The sequence below is a fragment of the Oryctolagus cuniculus genome, chromosome 5, assembly GCF_964237555.1.
Source record: "Oryctolagus cuniculus chromosome 5, mOryCun1.1, whole genome shotgun sequence".
Lineage (NCBI taxonomy): Eukaryota > Metazoa > Chordata > Mammalia > Lagomorpha > Leporidae > Oryctolagus > Oryctolagus cuniculus.
The window spans coordinates 159,377,732-159,397,539 of record NC_091436.1 but is presented as its reverse complement, the minus strand read 5'-3'; the positions used below and the strand labels follow the sequence as shown (position 1 = coordinate 159,397,539).

The 19,808-nt window shown below is 43.8% G+C and overlaps 1 protein-coding gene across 3 annotated transcripts in view; it reads right to left on the bottom strand.

Annotated features, from left to right (window-relative positions):
- The window catches only part of NEDD9 (neural precursor cell expressed, developmentally down-regulated 9), a 208,051-nt gene that overhangs the window by 9,917 nt on the left and 178,326 nt on the right, over window positions 1–19,808 (bottom strand). For all 3 annotated transcript variants that reach the window (XM_008262389.4, XM_070074409.1, XM_008262388.4), the window contains one exon: window positions 525–626. In XM_008262389.4, the coding sequence (XP_008260611.2) occupies window positions 525–626 (102 nt within the window). The remainder of the gene's footprint in view (window positions 1–524; window positions 627–19,808) is intronic.

Here is a 19,808-nt window from a genome sequence, read left to right as displayed (position 1 = left end):
TCAACAACAGGAGTCACTGTGCACTTACTCCCGATGTAGGACCTCTGTCCTTAATGAGTTGTACTATGAGAATTAACAGTAAAACTAGTCTTCAAACAGTGCTTTATACTTTGTGTGTCTCTGTGTGTGCGCAAACTGTTGAAATCTTTACTTAGTATAGAGTTGGGCTTTTGTATATAAAGATAATTAATAATGAATCTTAAGAATGGGATGGGAGGGGGAGTAAGAGGTGGGATGGTGGGTATAGGGGGAAGAACCACTATATTCCAAAAGCTGTACTTATAAAATTTACATTTATTAAATGAAAGCTTTCTAAAAAAGAAAAGAATATCTACACTGTCGATACCTTTAAGGTCCCATTTAAATTTTACACTCCCTGAAATAAAATGGCAAAATAGTATACAAGTCCAGGAAACATAACTGCAATGACCCTGGTAACAATAGCTCCTGGATAGACAAAGCTTTTTAGGAAATGTTCACCACAGGTGGGCTGCCTGTAAGAATCCCTTGTTTCTGGTACGTACCCCTTGAGTGTTATGGGAAGGAGGGATGTCATAGACGTCCTTTTGGTATCTGGGTGGGTACTCGTATACATAGCCGTGGCCAGTCCTCACCGGGGTTATCACCTGTGGGCAAAAAGAACACAGGTGTCAAATTCCAGGCCTCAGCCCTCACTCAGTCTCCTTGCTCCCTGATCAGGCACTCATCCCTCATCTCCCTCCTTTTTATAAAAAGAATAAAAGGGAGGAGGGAAGAGAGGGAAGGAAGAGAGAGACAAGGACACACCAGGAGAGTAAACTTCCCTATCCCTCATAAATCTCAAATGGGAACAAGTCCTAGGCTACCTCTATCACCATTTCTCATGGTAGAAACATCATCTCAGAGTTACTCAGTTTTAATTCCCACAATAGATTTTAACATTTTAAAGGAGACTCATCTTTAAATCCTGAAAGTCCTAGTTGATCCCTTTGGAATCTGTACAATGCAGCACATGAAAATTATGTACACATTTGACTTCCTACTTCAAATACAGTTATTTTTATTTATTTAATTTGTTTTGAGAGGGAGAGAGAGAGAGACAGACAGACAGACAAAGACTGATCCCCTGGCAGACAAATAGGGGAAATCTCCTATCCTTTGGTTCATTCTCCAAATGCAACAACCAGGGATAGGCTGGGCTGAAACCAGGAGCAGGGAACTCCATCTAGTCCCCGCATGGATGGCAGGACCCCAGGTACTTGAGCCACCAGTGCTGCATTATCAGGAGACTGGAGTCAGAAGTGGAGCTAGGACTGAACCCAGGCACTCTGGTATGGGAAGTGATGTCTTAACTAGTATGTCAAATGCCTGCCCCTGGATTTTATTGTTGTTGTTATTTTTTTAAATAAAGGCTCTGAAACTATTTGTAAAGTAAATAATGCAAATAGAATTCTGCCACTTAAAATTCCTCTCATACTTTCCTGAGTATGCCTCTTCATCTGGCATTATTATTATGATCATAACTAAAATTCCATGGGTCAAGAGAGTTCACAAAGCCAATGCTCATCATAGTGCTGTCTATACAAACCTCCAGATGCTTTCAATCTAGCTTATGAAACAAAAATATAGTGTGCCCACTGATACCTGTGGAGAATTGGTTCCAGGAACTCCAGTACACACCAAAATCCAAGGTTGCTCCAGACCCTTACATAAAATGGTGCAGCATTTACAGATAACCCACACACAGCCTCCCAGTATGTTAAATCATGTCTAGATTACTAGTAATACCTAAGACAACCTAAATGCTTGTGACATTGTATTGTTTAGGAATAACGACAAGGAAACAGTCTGTACATGTTTAGCGTGGACACAATATTTTCTTGAATGCTTTTTTAAAAATTAATATATTGAGAGGTAGAGTTACAATGAGAAGAAGAGACAGAGATAAAGGTCTTCCATCTGCTGGTTCACTCCCCAAATAGCTGCAACGGTCAGAGCTGGGTCAATCCAAAGCCAGGAGCTTCTTCCAGTCTTCCATGCAGGTGCAGGGGCCCAAGCGCTTGGACCCTCTTCCACTGCTTTCCTAGGCCATAACAGAGAACTGGATCAAAGAGGAGCAGCCGGACTAGAATTGGTGCTCATAAGGGATGCTGGCACTGCAGGTGGAGGATTAACCTATGCCACAGCACCAGCCCCTCCTGAATGCTTTTGTTCAGTGGTCAGTTGCATCTGCAGATGTGGAACCTACAGATTTAACTTAACTGAACAAATTATTGAGTCAGGGAGCCACAAGGAACAGAGGTCAAGTCTCCTGACCTCAGGTCTCCAGTCACTTTCCCATTTCCACAAGGAAGCAGCAGTATCTACATCCAAGGACGTCAGAAGTCAGGTGCACTCAGCACAACCTGCCTCTGGCATCCGGAACCAATGCTAATGAAATGAATGCCCGCTGACTGGCTCCTGCTTTCTGGCTGTTTTTTTTTTTTGTTGTTGTTTGTTTGTTTGTTTTTAAGAGTGAAAGATTATTTGAAAAGCAGAAAGGTAGGGGGTGAAGAGAGTTCTTCCTTCTGCTGGTTCACTTTCCAGATGGTCACAATGGCTGGGGCTGGGCCAAGCTGAAGCCAGGAACCCAGGACTCCATGGGAGCTGGCTCTCTCACATGGGTGGCAGGGTCCCAAGCACTTGAGCCGGCCCCTCTGTACATTATATCTAAGCATGGTGAAGACGTATGAATTTAACTCATTCTGAAAGATCTTTAATCTTCACAGCGCTTCTAACTTGCCAGGGCCTTATTTCTCCCTAATTCCCATTGCCTCCTCCCTCCAAATCATGAACGGTGCCCACCTCAAGTAATGCCCACAACATTTTTGAGGACAGACATTGCAAATCAGGAAGAATTGATTGTTCCCTAAGGAACTGTCATCATTCCTCATCTCTTTCCTATGAAAACCGTGGCGTCAGGCTGCCTACAAAACTATGTGAAAAATGCTCCAAGTTGTCTGAAGCTGAAAGAGGTGGAACTTGGCCAAATGCACCAATGCTGTCTTCCCCAGGGGTTCTATTGCCCCCGTTCAATGTGGCTTGAAATCCCCTGTGTGCATATAACTGGTTACTTCTTGCAATGAAAGTAAAAGGGATTAGATTAGTATGCAGTCAGCATTGCCATCAAGTCTCTCCACTGTCTCAGGTCTGAAAAGTAAAGCTTTGGCTTGCAGCAGGGTTGGCACGGAGGTTAGCAGCACTTCATAGGGCGGCCACTGTATTGTGCAGAGCAGCTCTTTGTAAAGCGGGACGCCCTTTGCAGAAGAAAAACACGCTGTTCCCAATGCCTTTCTATAATTTTTTTTGCACTCATTGTTGTTCAGCAGAGAAATGAAGATCTTCTCATAGTCTATCTCATCAGCTCCTCTATTTATAGTTCTAGTTTGGCTTTAGAATAGAACCTGCTCACAGTGCAGCCTTTGTTTGGTCTCAGAGTTTCTAAGAGTGGATTCTCTCCAAGGTCACCAGTGTAGGAACAGCGCTAATGGAAAATCAAGGCTGGTTACGCCGAAGTCCTGTTGAACTGTTAATCTTTCATTTAAAAGATGGGAGGGGGCAGGGAGGAAGAGGGGGTGGTGTTGGGGTCTGGAAATAGTACCAGGTGAAATGTAAGCACAGGCACGACCCCAGACAGGCAGGGTCACAACAAAGCCACTCCTTGCCTTTGTAGATCTTCCCTGGCAGAGGGCATTTCTGCTTCCCGGTATTTAACATCTCACTTCCTGACAAATGTCACAGAACCCCAACTTGCTCTCTCTTTCTCATTTAGAGGATGCCTGTGGTCATCTGGTTTTTAAAAACTTTGCATTCCAAACCAGTCATTTGCCTTGTTTATGCATTCAAAGAAACAGATGGTGAAAACCACAAGAGGGGAAAAAGCCAGCAAAATACAACCTTCCCCGATTCCAGCCTTCCCCATGTTACAATCCAACTCACACTGTTCCACGAATGGCATTTAAAAGAGACCGGCATTTTGCATCTGGTCAGACACGTCCTGGGCACTCAGTGATCTGCATTGTGACCCCCGAGCCATCGAGCCATCAGGGAGCTGGAAGACTTGTGCTTTTGGAATTCTCTGCCTCAACCCAATGCTTGGGTCATTTTCATGCCAATTGTGTGTTCTTTCCTAGGAGGAAAGTGCTGACTGCGCTGTACCTTACAAGTCTCCAGTTCTGTGGTTCATGAAGGCTTTCTCTGCCTGCCTGACACAAGGGCACAAAAACCTTTCCACCCCACACAATTGCTGATCCCCAGCTGAAGAGGCATGCCAGGGGCTGTCTGGGGGATATCGAGTTGGAAGGGTTCTCCAGGGCATCTGGATGATGAGGCTTTATAGGAATTGCTACACAAAGGGCATTTTGGAACTTGTTTTCTCAATGAAACGAGTCAGGATTTTTCATTTCCTTCCCCCCTCTGTTTGTTTTTCTTTTCTGCATTCCTTTTTTTTCCAAGGTATTTATTTATAGTTACAAGGGTTTAGTCTTGGCAATTACCAAGCTGACCTCTTAACTGATTACTGTTGCTGTGAAGGGGGCTGAATTGTGGAGTCTCCTGGGAATTTGTGACCAGAGCTACTGAAACTGCTCCCCTGATTACCCTGGTGGAAGAGCTGCACTTTGCAGGGGTGGGTTTGTGGTCTGGTGAGGAATCCAACCATAATCACTACACCATTGTCATCATATAATAGGAAAGTCCCAAGCCAGTGTCTTTGGGAAGGGCAATGAATCAGCTAAGGGAAGACCATAAATCTCTAAGGCCAGGACCTGGCAAGGTAGGATCAAAATTCCAAAGACTAGGGCTGTTAGTTCTCTAATTGATCTGCTTATGTAAAAGCAGGAGAACTGGGGCGGGTGCTGTGGTATAGCAGGTTAAGCCAAACACTTGGGACACCAGCATCCCGTATCAGAATGCCAGTCCCGGCTGATCCACTTTGGATCCAGCTTCCTACTAATGTGCCTGGGAAGCAGCAGATGATGGCTCAAGTACTGCCACCCATATGGGAAACCCAGATGGAGTTCCTGGCTTCTTGCTTTGGTCTGGCTGAGCCCTGGCTCTTGCAGGTGTTTGAGGAGTGAACCAGCAGGAGATCTCTCTCCATTTGTCTGTCAGTCTCTGTCACTCTGCCTTTCAAGTAAACAGAAAGCAGCCCCACTGCACTCTTTAATGGTGTTTGATTGATACATCGTGGACCTCAGGTCCTGGCACATGAGCTCTCAGATACAGGTGACCCTTGCATCCATCCGTTCTGTATCCACAGATTCAATCAAATGTTGGTCAAAAATATTTGAAAAAACTTGGCATCTGTACTGAACACCTGCAGACTTTTTGCCTTGTTATTTCCTAGACAATAGAGTATGGCAACTATTTACACAGCACTTACCTCATAGTAGGTGTTGCAAGTAATCTAAAGGTGATCTAAAGTACATGGGAGGATGTGTGTCGCTTCTGCGCAAGTGCTATGCCATTTTTCACAGGGACCTCGAACATGTGAAGATTTAGTATCCATGGGAGATCCTCGACCCTGTGCCCTGGGGGTACTGAGGATGGCTGTCTTTGCATGTCTCATAATTTTCAGAGCCAGGTATGCTGAAATTGTAAAGAAGGGAGTCTGTGTTTGGGTGGCAGGGAGGCCTGGGGAATGTGGAGCCAACACATGAGAGAGTCAGTGAGTTGGAAGAGACCCTTGGGGCTTTTCGATGTTTGTTTGCCTGGGCTCAGACCTGCAGCAGAGCGAGGGGCCTGCACTCAAAGCCGGTAGAGGTAGGAGTGGGTGTCAGCTTGCATCTTGCTGATAGGAGTGAGTTGTTTCTCTGCTCTAGCTACTCTGTCCTGAAGAAACTTGTCCTCTGCTGCCAGGTCTCTCACATTTTCAGAAGTTTGAAATTTGGATTTTCAACGTCAGATCTTCTGATTTTCAAAATTGGCTCAAAGCTTTAAAGCAGCATCTTAGCCAAACTAAACACTGACCCCCTGGGGCTGCCACTTTTCACCTTCATCTATGTGTTTTTGCCCTCCCCCCCCTTTCAGGACTCTGAAAGCCTTGGAAGGCAGGGCCCCCAAGTTCTTCACCAATCCCATGCCTGTGCAAGACTGAACAACTTCCTTTTTCTTATAGGCTCCCACGCCCACACCTCTGTGCCCTTATTCATGCTGTATATTTGCCTGTGATACTCTTCTTTCTTTCCTTATATTGGAATTTTCTTAGATATTTAAAAAAATATTTATTAGAACTCTTCCATTCACTTGTTCACTCCCCAAATGCCTGAAACAGCCAAGGCTAGGCCAGGCCAAATCCAGGAACCAGGAACAACATCTGAGTCTCCCACGTGGGTGGCAGGAATCCTAGTATTTTAGTCATCATCTGATGCTTTCCAGGTGCATCAGCAGGAAGCTGGTCAGAAGTGGTGTAGCCAGGACTTGAACCTGATACAGGATGTGGGCATCCCAAGTGGCAGCTTAACCTCTTGTACTACAGTGCCTTCCCCTATTTGACTTTTAATGTCTCTCTCCTGTCAAGACTTTCTTAGACATAAAATATTTCCCCACCTAGGACTCCTTATGCATATCATCTGTACATATCTGATGGCACTTGTCACTTGTAAATCACTCACCTCATGCTCATCTCTTAGCATTCTGGAGTCAGGGACCATTATTCATTTAGATACAAAGAATAGGGTTTAGTACTATGTTTGAATATAGCAGGTTGTGGATAATCTATCAACTGAATACATTAGTGAAGTAAAACTTAAGGCTGTTCTTAAACAAGATGGGGTGGGGCTAGAGAGGACACTAAAGAACACCTGTTAACGGAGGAGTAGAATCAGTTAGTTTCCAGATATTCCAGCTCTAGGCTGAGCACAGACTGAGTATAAGGGGCAGGACTGTGTTTCAGTAGCCATGTATGGTAGTGTAAGCACCGAGAAATCAGAGTGAGCTAGGTGAAGATGAGAAGTCAGAAGTCATGCCACAAAGCACCTCCAGTCAGGTGAAATCACTACTGAAGGCCAAAGAGGGCTGCTAGATGATTTCCCTTTTCCCAGTGGAGCCTGTTTATTACAGGTGTTACAGGAACTCTTGGATTCTTCTCGGCCACAAGTCAGAAACACATGGGGGAGTGTGTTGGGAAAAACAAACCAAAACAAACCCTGTTTTCTATCTTGACATTAGAAGAAAAATATAACATAAAGGAAGAGGAGCCTTGCTTGATTTGGTTTTCAGGACATGAGACAGGCTCGTGCCATGAGAAGCTGTGTATGAGAGGCCACAGCCACATTGGGCTTTTGGCTCATTGGAATAATTAGGTTGGAAGCAGGGAATGACTGACAACATAAACTGGACTTAGGCAGAACTGGACCTAAATCCTACTTCTTAGTAGCTTTGAACACATGACCAAGGTATGTATCTATTCTAAGCCCATTTTCCCATTAGTAAAATAGAAATACTTGTAATAATTCTTACCTCGATGAGTTATTCTGAATATCAAATGAGGTCAAGTACTTAAAGTGCCCAAGATAGAATGAACCCTAAGCTTTAGCTGCTGTTATGGTCCTTGTCACTTGGGTTAGATAGTTCATCTTTGGACTTTGACTATCAGATCTCATGGACTAGGTAATTCAGATTAATCATTATGCTGGAAACAAAAAATATAAAGAACAGATATGCGGATACTTCAAAAAGTTTATGGAAAAAGGGAATTAAAAGATAAGTTTATTTTTTTTGCAAAACTTGTTGAAATTCATGCGGTTTTGGTTATACACATTTCCCACAAACTTTTTGAAGACTCTGTGCATAAAAGATCTTCTTAATAGCATCAGATTAAAGGATAGTAAAGAATTACTAGGTCAAAACCTGGGAGGAAGTAAATTCATGGGGGCAGCCTGCTTTTTCTCTGGGAGTCTTTGCTGATCAGAAACAGTATCTGAGAGTCTATGTTGCATGTCTTATAGCTTCTTTGAGTGAAGAAGGGGCACATTAGACATCAAGCTAATGGAACTCTGCTAGGCCATTCCCCACTTTGGGTTGGGACCATAGGACTGTATCCAAAGGTAAGGATTGGCTTACACTGGCTGAAGCCAGACTTCAAGTCATCAGAGTTGTCTGGTTCATCAAGAGCATGAAACTAGATTTATACGGGCCTTTGAGTCTGGCAGAAGGAAACAAAATTAATTGCCTCTGTCTGGCGGCAGAGAACATCTTTATAGATGTTAAAGTTTTTCTACAAATATTTAAAAAATACAGTGACTGGGGATGGGCATTTGGCATAGTAGTTAAGTCACAGCTTGGGATGTCTACTTCCCATATTGGAGTTCCTGGTTGGACTCCTGGCTACTCTGCTTCTAATCCTTCCTGCTGATGTGTGTCCTGGGAGGCAACAGATGATGGCTCAAGTGCTTGAGTCCCTGCCACCCTTGTAGGAGTCTCATACTGAGTTCTGATCTCCTTGTTTTGGCCTGGCCTAGCTTTGGTTGTTGTGGGCACATAGGGGAGTGACCAGCAGTTGGATCTATCTCCATTTCTCTTTCTTTCAAATCAAATAAAACTTAATAAATTAGAAAAATACAATGTTCACACAGAGACAACCAGGAATGCAGCACAACAGACAAGACAACAGGCACAAGACAAACAATAGTCAGTTGATATGTTCTATCCATATGATAAGGATGTTTTCTGTGCCTTAGTAATCACACATCTCAAGGCTGTTTGCTTTCAAAATGTTTCGTGATTAAACTATGGGAGAAAACATTTCATTATTCTTAGGTTTAAAGTCAGTGTTCAAAGTGAGCTCTCACAGGGGAATTTCAGATCAAAGTCATAAATGACAAGGTACATGAGTTGGGTTATTGTTTTATGTTGATCATACCAGCATTGCCACGATCACAGTTATCATCAGACAGTGCAAGACACTCTGGAAAACCCCAGGGGAAAATGTGCTTTTATGAGATTTAGAGATAAAGACATTTATTCAAGAGCAGGATGGTGAGGCCCTAAACTCAGGATGTTTTATTGAAGTTCTCATCAGATGAGGCCTTTTCAGTGAAAGACCACAGGCTGGGCTTGTCACAAAGATCTCATCAAAAGGTGAGGCACGTAGCCATCCCATAGGTGAGGCTGCAAGCACAGCATTGTCTTCAAGACAACTTCTGCTCAGCTGGTATTACTTGTACTAAGGTCTCAGCAAGTCCACTTAGGGGCACTTCCTTCCCATAGATTTATTTCACCTCTGAAATGCAGAGCTGGACAGGTGCCTGGGATTGGGGGCAGCACAGCAGCAGCAGAAGAGATCACACAGTTAGGAGAATGTCAGCATCTCAGCTGCGTGCTGCTAGCTCAGGGAACACCAAGAGAAGTGGGAAGGGGGCACGCTGTTCATGAAGGCAAATTTCTCTTGGTCCCAGGCATCAAGTCCTGCCGTGGTGTGTGTACTTCCTTCTGATGCTCTTTCTCACCCACTTACCACAACTTCACAGCTGTCACTTCCAACCCAGTCCTTCCATATGCTACCAGCAACCATGAAGAAGAACAAAGCAATGGAAGCTAAGAAACCATGGAACTAGGAGAAGGCGTTTGGCCTAGAGGTTAAATCAAGATGTCCCTTGGAATGCCTGAATGCCATATCAGAGTGCCTGAGTTCAAGTACTGACTCTGCTTCCAATTCCGGCTTTTCATCGAGGTCACTCTAGGAGGCAGCAGAGCATAGCTCAAGGTTTGGTCCCTGCCTCAGTGTGGCAGACCCAGATTGCGTTCCGGACTCCCAGCTTTGGCCTGGCCCAGCCAGGCATTTGGGGAGTTGTGAGCATTTGGGGAGTGAACCAGGGAATGGAGGTCTCTATTTTTCTCTCCTCCTTTTTCTGTGTCTCTCTGCTCTTCAGATAAGTAAAATAAATTCTAAAAATTTCAAAAAGGTGATCTCATAGAAGTAGATAGTAGAAGGCTGGTTACCAGACCCTTGGAAAGATGAATGGAGAGAGAAGCTTAACAGGCATAGGGGAGCCCTTGAATAGGAAGAATAACTTCTAATGGTCTAAGGCACAGTAGGGTCACTGTGATTGACAACCAGTTAATTGGAGGGCTGACATTGTGGCATAGTTGATAAAGCTATAATAGCCTGTAAGACCGGCATCCCATACGAGCACTGATTTGAATCCCAGCTACTCCACTTATGATCTAACTCCCTGCTAATGGCCCATTAATGAGATAAGCAGCAGAAGATAGCCCAAGTGTTTGGGCCCCTGCCACCCATGACGGAGATCCAGATGAAGTTCCTGGCCTTGGCCTGGCCCAGCATTGGCCATGGTGGCCATTTGGGGTATGAACCAGCAGATAGAAGATCTTTCTCTCTGTGTGTCTTTTCTCCTCTCTGTAACTCTGAATTTCAAATAAATAAATAAATCTTTTTTAAAAAATCAATTGGATATTTCAAAATAGCTAGTAGAGAGGGTTTTCAATGTTCCTAACACAAAGAAATGATAAATATTTAAAGTGATAGATATGCCATTTACCCAGATTTGATCACTAGACGTTGTATATAAGTATTGACATATCACATTATAGCTCATAAATATATGCAATATATACCGTTTAAAATTTTCAAAAACATTTAGAAGGAGCAGAAATCTTAATCTTTGAAATAGAGTTGGGTGAGGTGGATGAGAGACAGAGAGCAGAGATGGAGGGGAAAACAGGAAACCTGAACAACATTGGTCACATTCTAGTGTTTCATTATTATTCAAAGTGCTCTATCAATCAGTCATCTATTTATCTTCATATGTATCAAAAATTACAACATAAAAATTTCAACCAAATTGTAAAATATAATAGGAAATGCACTGCGGAGGATTTTCTTTCCAGAGTCCTGGGACACAGAAAGTAAAAGTTATTTTGGAATTGTTCTAACTTCCATGTCCCATCATTCTTTGTGTCTATGTTTCTAAAGTCCAAAGCAATACTAGGAACGAGCTGCAGTGTGCAATGCTCTGCCTTCTCCGTCTAGATGGTGCCCCAGTCACTGACCAGCAGAGCTACCCATGGATCTAGCAGGGCACGACTGTGTGCCTCCAGCTTGTGGTGCTCTACCCTAAGGCTTTGTCATGAACCAGGCAACCAGGTGTAGTGCACAGGAAATAGAACAGTAATTGATGAGAAGTTTAAAAGTGCCATTGTGCCCTAATAATTGCAGTACATATTTAAACCCTCCTGTTGTGAGTACCAAAGGCTGTTTGAATTCATAAACATGTTTCACTGATTAGCAGGCATCTATTTGCATTTTTTTTGCAAATGTGAAAATTACAATTAGACTGCTTGCTCCCTATCTCTAGCTCACCCCCCCCCCCACCCTCCTGATTTATTGATACTATCTGTCTTTGGGTTTCATGCATTAATAAGAATATTTAGATTTCCAAAACTTCCTGTTAGAAAGAGCTTATTTCCTTTAAATGTCCTTTAAAAGCATTAATAGAGCCACTACACTATTCATTAGGTTTTATAATAATCTCTTTGTCTGAAGTGAACCATCCTGACCCCTTCTCTTTAAAGAAAACCCCAGGAAAGGAAAGGAAAATCATCATTATCACCACCTGCACACTGGAACTGGAATCCATTTTTTAGAAACTGCAAAGTTACAGAGGTTTGCGTCTGTTTAAAATCCAAGATTACCAGTTTCTAGTCTATGACCAGAGGAAAAGCCACATGCAGCTTACTCTGGATTTATTAATTCTCTATAAATTCTCTCAGTCCAGCTTGGGTGTAGCAGTGAGCTCATTTATTTACTTGCATAGCAACAATATAATAAACTGTTTCTGGCCTTAAAAATAGACCCTCCCAAGCCACATCCAAGGTTAACCCTTCTTACTGCTTCTCTTGTGCTTGGAAGCCTTTGCCCTTCTGTTTCTGTGAGGTCCTTCAAAGACATTTTGATGCCTGGTTTTGGGATACAACTCAGCCTTTTTGCTAGCCACACCTAAGTTGCAGCCTGCCTTTCCCCAAATGAGGAAATAGTCACAAGTGAATGCCCAGAAGTGGAACGGAGCCTTGGGTCACTTTCATTTGAGGCAGCTTTGGGCGGTGAACCACTCAGTGGAAACAGTGCCCCGATTGTTAAATCCCCAGCGTGCCTCCCCTGCCGTGCTCAGGAAGCTCTTTGTGTAGCGAGTGCTAAAGCAATATTTAGTTATGGAATGGCCAAGCGCCCAAGAGCAGTTCGAAGCGCTTGACATGAAAGAGCATGATGGGGATGACGTCTGGTTCCCCCAGTGCTTGAGGTCTTTCTCAGGACAAAGTTGAATACAGCCCATGACGGGCGGCTACAGCAAGGCCAGTTTTTCTATCCCATGAACTGAAATGCTCTTTGAATGAAAACTATAAAAGGCCCCATCATTTGGGTTCTTTTGATGCCGAAATAAATTCAACAGGACACTTAGCACTAAATCTAGATTTTGAAATAGACTTTAGAAAGGCCATAGAGTACTCTAAAGGGGTTTGAGGCTAGGGAAAGGAAGTAAGAGATGAGAATTTGGGGCCCAGATGCTATTGGCGTGGGTTCCTTTTAGATAGGAGGCTTCTTGGGCAGGTATTTGGCACAGTGGTTAAGACATTGCTTGGGATGCCCACATCCCATATTAGTAGGATATTGGAATACCTGGGTTGAGTTCTAGCTCATTCTCGATTCTAGCTTCCTGTTTTCATGTACCTCTGGAGGCAGCACAAGATGGCTTTAAGTGCCTAGGTCTCTGTCACCTATGTGGGAGGCCCCTGAATTGAGCTCTGTTCTCCTGGCTTCAGCCTGAAGCAGCGCCGGTTGTTGCTGGTGTTTGGGGAGTGAACCAGCAGATGGAAGATCTCTCTGTATCTGTCTCTCTGCCTTTCACATAACTACAAGTAAATAAATTTAAAAAAGAACTGGGAGACCTCTCATAGCTTAGCTGGGGTGAAAGATGCAGTGGCTGATGGGGCAGACTTCCATGCCAGTGCTGAAGTCAGTTGTCCTGTTGAGAAACCCCAGACCACCAAAGGCCTCTGCCAGATCCAAGAGGATTAGAGGGGGAAATGGGTGGAAAACAGTCAGTTCCAGAATGAAGTGCTTTCTTTGCTCTTGCTAACAAAGCAGGGATTGGAGTTTTTCTTAATGAAGAACTCTCTGGAAGTTGTCTTGTATACAGGACCCTGGTCTGCCAAAGGCGGGCTCTCCCTGGCTCCTTGTGTCCCTACCTGCTCCTGTTTCTTCTGCAGGACCCTGTGTTTCTGGAAGGGAAGATGGACTAGATCTCAAGGGAAAGCCAAGGATTTGCCAAATCTTAGAGGAACTTTATATCAATGCCTGAATGCCCTTTCTGTTTTTTAAGTCTTTTAAGATCAGGTCGTTTTATTAAACTTTTTCGGAAGGAATCAGATAAGGGTATCTGGATCATAAAATTCTAGTGAAAACCATTAGAGAGAACCTGGCATCACTCACCATGTCATGGTTGAGGGGACTTAAGTGCATGAGGTTACCCAGCCTGCTAGTGACAGGAAAATAAGTGGGAGCATTGGTCAGCTGGCCGAGCAGCCAGTGTCCTTTCCTTAATGTCCTGTTGCTGACACTAGCAACACACATTAGACATTTTCTAGAATCTACCACTTCTCCTGTTAATCCAGACTATTCTCCATGTCCATCCACAAATTCAACCAAATTGCATTTGTTCTGAATATATAGACCTTTTTTCTTTACCATTATTCCCCAAACAATATAAGTAACAACTATTTACACAGCATTTACATTGTATTAAGAGATATAAGTGATTGAGAGGTGATTTAAAAGTACATGGAGGGCTAGTGCCGTGGCTCACTTGGTTAATCCTCCGCCTACAGCGCCGGCATCCCATATGGGCACCGGGTTCTAGTCCCGGTTGCTCCTCTTCCAGTCCAGCTCTCTGCTGTGGCCTGGGAAGGCAGTGGAGGATGGCCCAAGCACTTGGGCCCCTGCACCCACATGGGAGACCAGGAGGAAGCACCTGGCCCCTGGCTTCGGATCAGCGCAGTGCTGGCTGTAGCAGCCACTTGGGGAGTGAACCAACAGAAGGAAGACCTTTCTCTCTATCTGTCTCTCTCACTGTCTAACTCTATCTGTCAAAAAAAAAAAAGTATATGGAAAACATGCACAGGTTATATGAAGATACTATGCCATTTTACGTAAGAGACTTGGGTATCTGCAGATTTTGTACCCAAGCAGGGGTGGTTGTGGAATCCCCTGTGGAAATTCATGGGTGACTGTACTTCCAAAGAAAGCCATTTCCATATACAAGAAGCACAGCTTGAAAGCTGGGTATCTTATTTATTTATTTATTTATTTATTTTGGATGCCTTGCCTAGCCCCTTTTTTGGATGACTAGCCCCTTCTGGGGAATTTAATTACACCTTATTAAATGAAGTTATCCACTTGGAGCAATCTGAAGTTATTGTAAAGGACAGTATTTCCCTACAGCAGAGAAAGCCAACATAGCAGTGTTCAAGTGGTGCCCTAGTCCTGACATCACCCAAGGACCTGCTCCGGACCTTGGATCAGCCTGCTCTGAAACTGCCCACTGTGACTGGGTGACAAAAGCATCCATGTTCCTAGATCCAGCCTCCCTCATTGCTGAGGCCACTGCCTGGGTCTGAAGTGGAGCCTTCTGCAGCAACTGTCGTTCTTCCCGGCTCACAGGATGCTTTCGTGTGTCTAGGGTTCTGAGGAGCAGGAATTCTCATGAAATGTCTAAATATGTCCTCTTATTTTAGGGCTTTGCAACATCAGCCCTTAGCTGGGATGTAAAAATCATCCATGTTGGAGTCAAACAGATGTGGGTTCTATCCTCACCATTCCTAGAGCAAGTGGGTTTACTTCTCATGCCTTCGACCTTCCTCTGGGCTGCTGCATCCCCTAAATCCAAAGGCTGCTGGGAGCATTAGATGGCATTATATGTCTGATGTCCCTAACATGGAACCAAGACTTAGAGGCACTTTAAGATCAGCTGCCCCATGGGGCCTGCTCTGTAATGCAGCAGGTTACAGCCATGGCCTGCAGTGCCACATCCTGTATGGACACTGGTTCAAGTCCCAGCTGCTCCACTTCCAGTCCAACTCCCTGCTAATGTGCTTGGGAAAACAGTGGAGGATGACCCAAGTTCTTGGGCTCCTGTACTCATGTGGGACACCCAGAAGACACTCCTGGCTCCTGGCTTTGGCCTGGCCCAGCGTGGTCATTGCAGCCATTGAGGAGTGAACCAGCAGATGGAAGATCTCTGTCTCTCCTCTGTCTGTAGCTCTGTCTTAAATCTTAAAAGGATCAGCTATCCAACACTGGCTCTAAAATTACAGTAGTCCCTCTTATCCATGATTTCTCCTTCTGCTGTTTCAATTACTTGTTGTCAACTATGATCCAGAAATATCACTAGAGTGCCATGAAGAGTTAAGGTATTTTGTTCCAAATGATATATTTTACTATTAGTTATTATTAATCTCTTACTATGTCTAATATAAATTAAACCTTATCATAGGCATGCATATATATATTATGTATATGTATATACACATACACTTATGGTTCAGTACTATCTGCAGTTTCAGCCCTCACTGGGAGTCTTGGAACATAATCCTTGCTGATAAGAGAGGACCACTGTATCCTGCAGAATGAGAAGGAAGCAGTGAATAACTTAACACAGCTAAAGGCTTCATAGTCAACTGGTAGTAAATTTAAAACAAAAAACTATTCCAGGGGCTGGTGCTGTGGCGAAGCGGCATCCCACATGGGTGCCAGTGGTGGCATCGCATATGGGTGCCGGTTCTAGTCCCGGCTGCTCCACTTCTGATCCAGCTCTCTGCTATGACCTGGGAAAGCAGTGGAAAATGGCCCAAGTCCTTGGGCCCCTGCACCCACGTAGGAGACCCGGAAGAAGCTCCTGGCTTTGGATTGGCCCAGCTCTAGCTGTTGCGGCCAATTGAGGAATGAAACATGGATGGAAGACCTCTCTCTCTCTCTCTCTCTCTCTCTCTCTCTCTCTGCCTCTCCTTCTCTCTCTGTGTAACTGACTTTCAAATAAAATAAATAAATAAATAAATCTTTAAAAAAACTATTCCAATAAATAACTGGTTAACCATACCATACTTTGAGAAAATAGAGAGTTATCAGAATTATTCAAATAAATTAGATGTGATTAGGTTTTGCAAAAGGCTTCTTTACTTCAAAACCTGGAGTTAACTTCTGACTTTAAGAAAGACACAGTGAGGTCCGTGACACCTGTACCTTAAACAGGGACCACACATCTCAGGAAGTGTCTTGACAACCAAGTTTAGGGCACAGCTATTTAGAACCACAAGCTTCTGATTTTTGATAGCCTCTAGATTTGAATTTTGTACTCAAACAAGTCTCTGTTTAAAGATGTGTTTAGCCTGAGGTTTGCACAGTGGTGTAGCAGGTTAAGCCACAGCTTAGCAGGCCTGAGTCCCATATCAGAGTGCTGATTTGAGTCCTGGCTGCTCTGTCTCCCATCTGGCTTCCTGCTAATGGGCCTGAGATGGCAATGGATGATGGTCCAAGTACTCAGGCTCCTGCTTTTGGCCTGGCCCAGTCCTGGCTATTGTGGGCATTTGGGGAAGTCCACCAGCACATGGAAGGTGTCTATCTGTCTCTGCCTCTCTCTGTCACTCTGCCTTTCAAATAAATAAATAGATCTTTTAAAAAGAGATATGTTCAACCAGTATTAAGTCTCAATTTTATCATTAAATACATTTATTCTTTTCTCTCCCCTACAAAGAGTGTTACCCATGTAGTCAGACATAATACTACACGCAGTATCTCACCTACTCGCTCTGATAAGCAGAGTCACTTAGCATGAGATCATTGAGAAAGGAAGATTAGCCTCTGTTTGCTTTGGTGTGGATTCATACAAAGTTACTAATGTACTCTTTGCAAATATGCACTATCCATGAGTATTATAACAAAGTACAATTGAATTCAAAGGCTTGGCTCTGACCACACAGATAAGACCTTTGTTCGTCACTGCTCATTCCAGTGGCGTGGGTGACTCGGCTGGGGAAAGACACTTCTCAGTTTCAGACTGAGCTCAAGTCCTGCCTTTCAGGTGCTCAAAGACCTCCAGTTTTGTAAGCCTTAAAACTTATCATGACTTTCCAGGGGAGAAATTGAGGTTGAAACTTCAGTTTTTTGCATAGCCCCAAAAGTCATATGTTGAAGGGGTAAATTCACTTACATTAGGATTATGCTTCAATAGAAATGTACAGTTCTCTTGTTTTTTAATTTATTTACTGGGAAGTTAGAGAGAGAAAATATTGATCTTCATCTGTTGGTTTACTCCCCAAATGGCTGCAATGGCCAAGGATGGGTCAGGTTGAAGCTAGGAGCCAAGAGCTTCTTCCAGATTTCCCACAAGAGTGCAGGGGCCCAAGGATTTGGGCCATCTTCCACTGCTTTCCCAGGTGCATTAGCAGGGAGCTGGATCAGAAATGGAGCAGCCAGGACCTGAACCAGCACCCACATGAGAAGCTGGCACTGCAGACAGCAGCTTTACCCACCATACCACAATGTCAGCTCCCAGAAATGCACAATTCTAAAGCTGTCATACTTGATTGAGTTTATAAGTGGAGAAGCTGAAGATACTCACTGTACTTGAAGTACTTTTCAAGGGGTGTGTTGGGGGCACAGAACTAAAGGAAGTGAAGTGTAGTCAGAGCTGATCTTCTCTGGGAGCTTTTGTTTCCTCTAAGTCTTGTGAGTAGATAAATCATCCTGCTCACGTATAGCAGTGAGTTGGCTGGTAGCAGAGTGCTGCTCTGGGCAACCAGATTGCACAATCCCTCAGGTTCCAATAAAGGAAGCACTTGATTCCTTAGCCAACAGCCATGGATGTGTGTGCGTGTGTGTGTGTGTGTGTGTGTATTTATGTGCGTGTGTGTAATTTGTGATGACTCAGTGTCTAAGAAGGTATAAACGTAGTGGCTAATCTATTTCTGAGTCTTATATTACCTTTCAGGAATGGGCCTGGAGACCTGGCTAAAACTTTTGAATCATTTCCTGCCAACATTTGTGCCCTATTTTGGAAGGTTGGAAATGCTCTTAAAGATGATGTTATGGGTTCTTGTTAAATAGTAATATTATTTGAGTTTTCCAAGTGCTATCACATGTAGTACCTGTCCCAGTCTGGTCCAATGTACACATTATAATGGCAGGCCACAATATTTTATTCACTAGAGATAGAGATGATAGAGAAAGAGAAAGTGCAAGCAAGCTCCCATGCGTTGGTTACTTCCCAAATGCCAACAACAGTAGGAGCTGGGATGGGGTCAAAGCCTGGACCTGAGAATTCGGTCATGGTCTCTCATGTGGGTGGGCAGCAGGGACTCAACCACTTGAGCTCACCACCTGCTTCCTTCCATGTATACATTGGCAGGAAGCTGGAAATGGAATCAGAGCCTGGACATGAACCACGATGGGATCCCAAGCAGTGTCTTACCTGCTGTGCCCAGTGCCTCCCCGGCTGTTGCATCTTTTAATGAGCCCCTGAAGTCCCTTGTGATCAATGAGTTGTACAACATGTTTTGGGCCCAAATAAGAGGGAGGAACTGGTGGTTTGCAGAGAGATGGCTTCATAGAGAAATGCTACAACGAGTTTTAACGAATTAATGGGAGAACACAGGTAGAATAGAGGGGCAAAACATTCTAGCTACATCATAGTCTATGCAGAGGATCCTCTGCTGCTCACTGGAAAAAGTCTGGTTCTCCTCTATAGGTGACTGCAGAAGTAGTAATTAATCTTGTCTAACTTGGGCAAATTGCGTGAAAGGCCCTCAGACAAGCCCAACTTGACATTACTCATGCTTTGCTTTGGGCGATCACTTATTGTGTATTGATAATTATGATTACACAAAACAGGTGGCGACATTTGCAGAGGCCCTTCTAGGAGAAAATTACGACATGTAATGTGACACCTGCCATACCAGATGGTAATGAGCTGGATGGAAGAGTTTGAACAGGGTGATGATGGATGACTGATAAGATCAGAACTACCTTCCAGATAACACATGAATTCAGATTTAATGTAATTATGCCCCCACATCCATAGGGTCAACCTCTGTGGACTCAACCAACCATGTATCCATAATATTCGAAAAGCCATGCATCACTAATGTTTTTAAAAATTCCATTTGTACCGAGCTTTTGTTTTCTTGTCATTATTCCCTAAATAGTTTGCTATGACAACTGTTTGTTTAGTATTTACATTGTAGGGTGTAATCCATCTAGAGATGATCTGAAGTTTGTGGGAGGATATGTATAGGTTACATGCAATAATTATGCCTTTTTATAAATGGGACTTGAGAATCTAAGGATTTTGTTATCTGCAGGGAATCCTGGAACCAGCTCTCCATGGATACCGAGAGACAGCAGTAGTTTGTTTCTGTCTCAACCATTCAGTCGCTGTGTGTTGATACTCTGCTATGTGCCTGGCCTAAAGCAGTCAAAGGACTGCTATGGCCCTGCCTTAATGGAGCTTATCAGGTAGCCCAGGACTGAGTTACAGAAGCAGGCAATGCAAAATGAAGTCCAGCAATTAGAATAAAAACGGTATGTTCAAAAGCTAATCAAAGACACACATCAACTCCCCAGGCAGATCAAGCATGAAGCCTTTGAACGTGGGCAGTTTCCTGGTCTCTGAGGCAGTGAGCTGAGGCTATTTCAGACCTTTTGGACATTTGTAGGCTCCACCCCAGGCCAAACTCTCATATTAAGTTGAATTTTTGCTTTTAAGAAACTGAAAACTTTT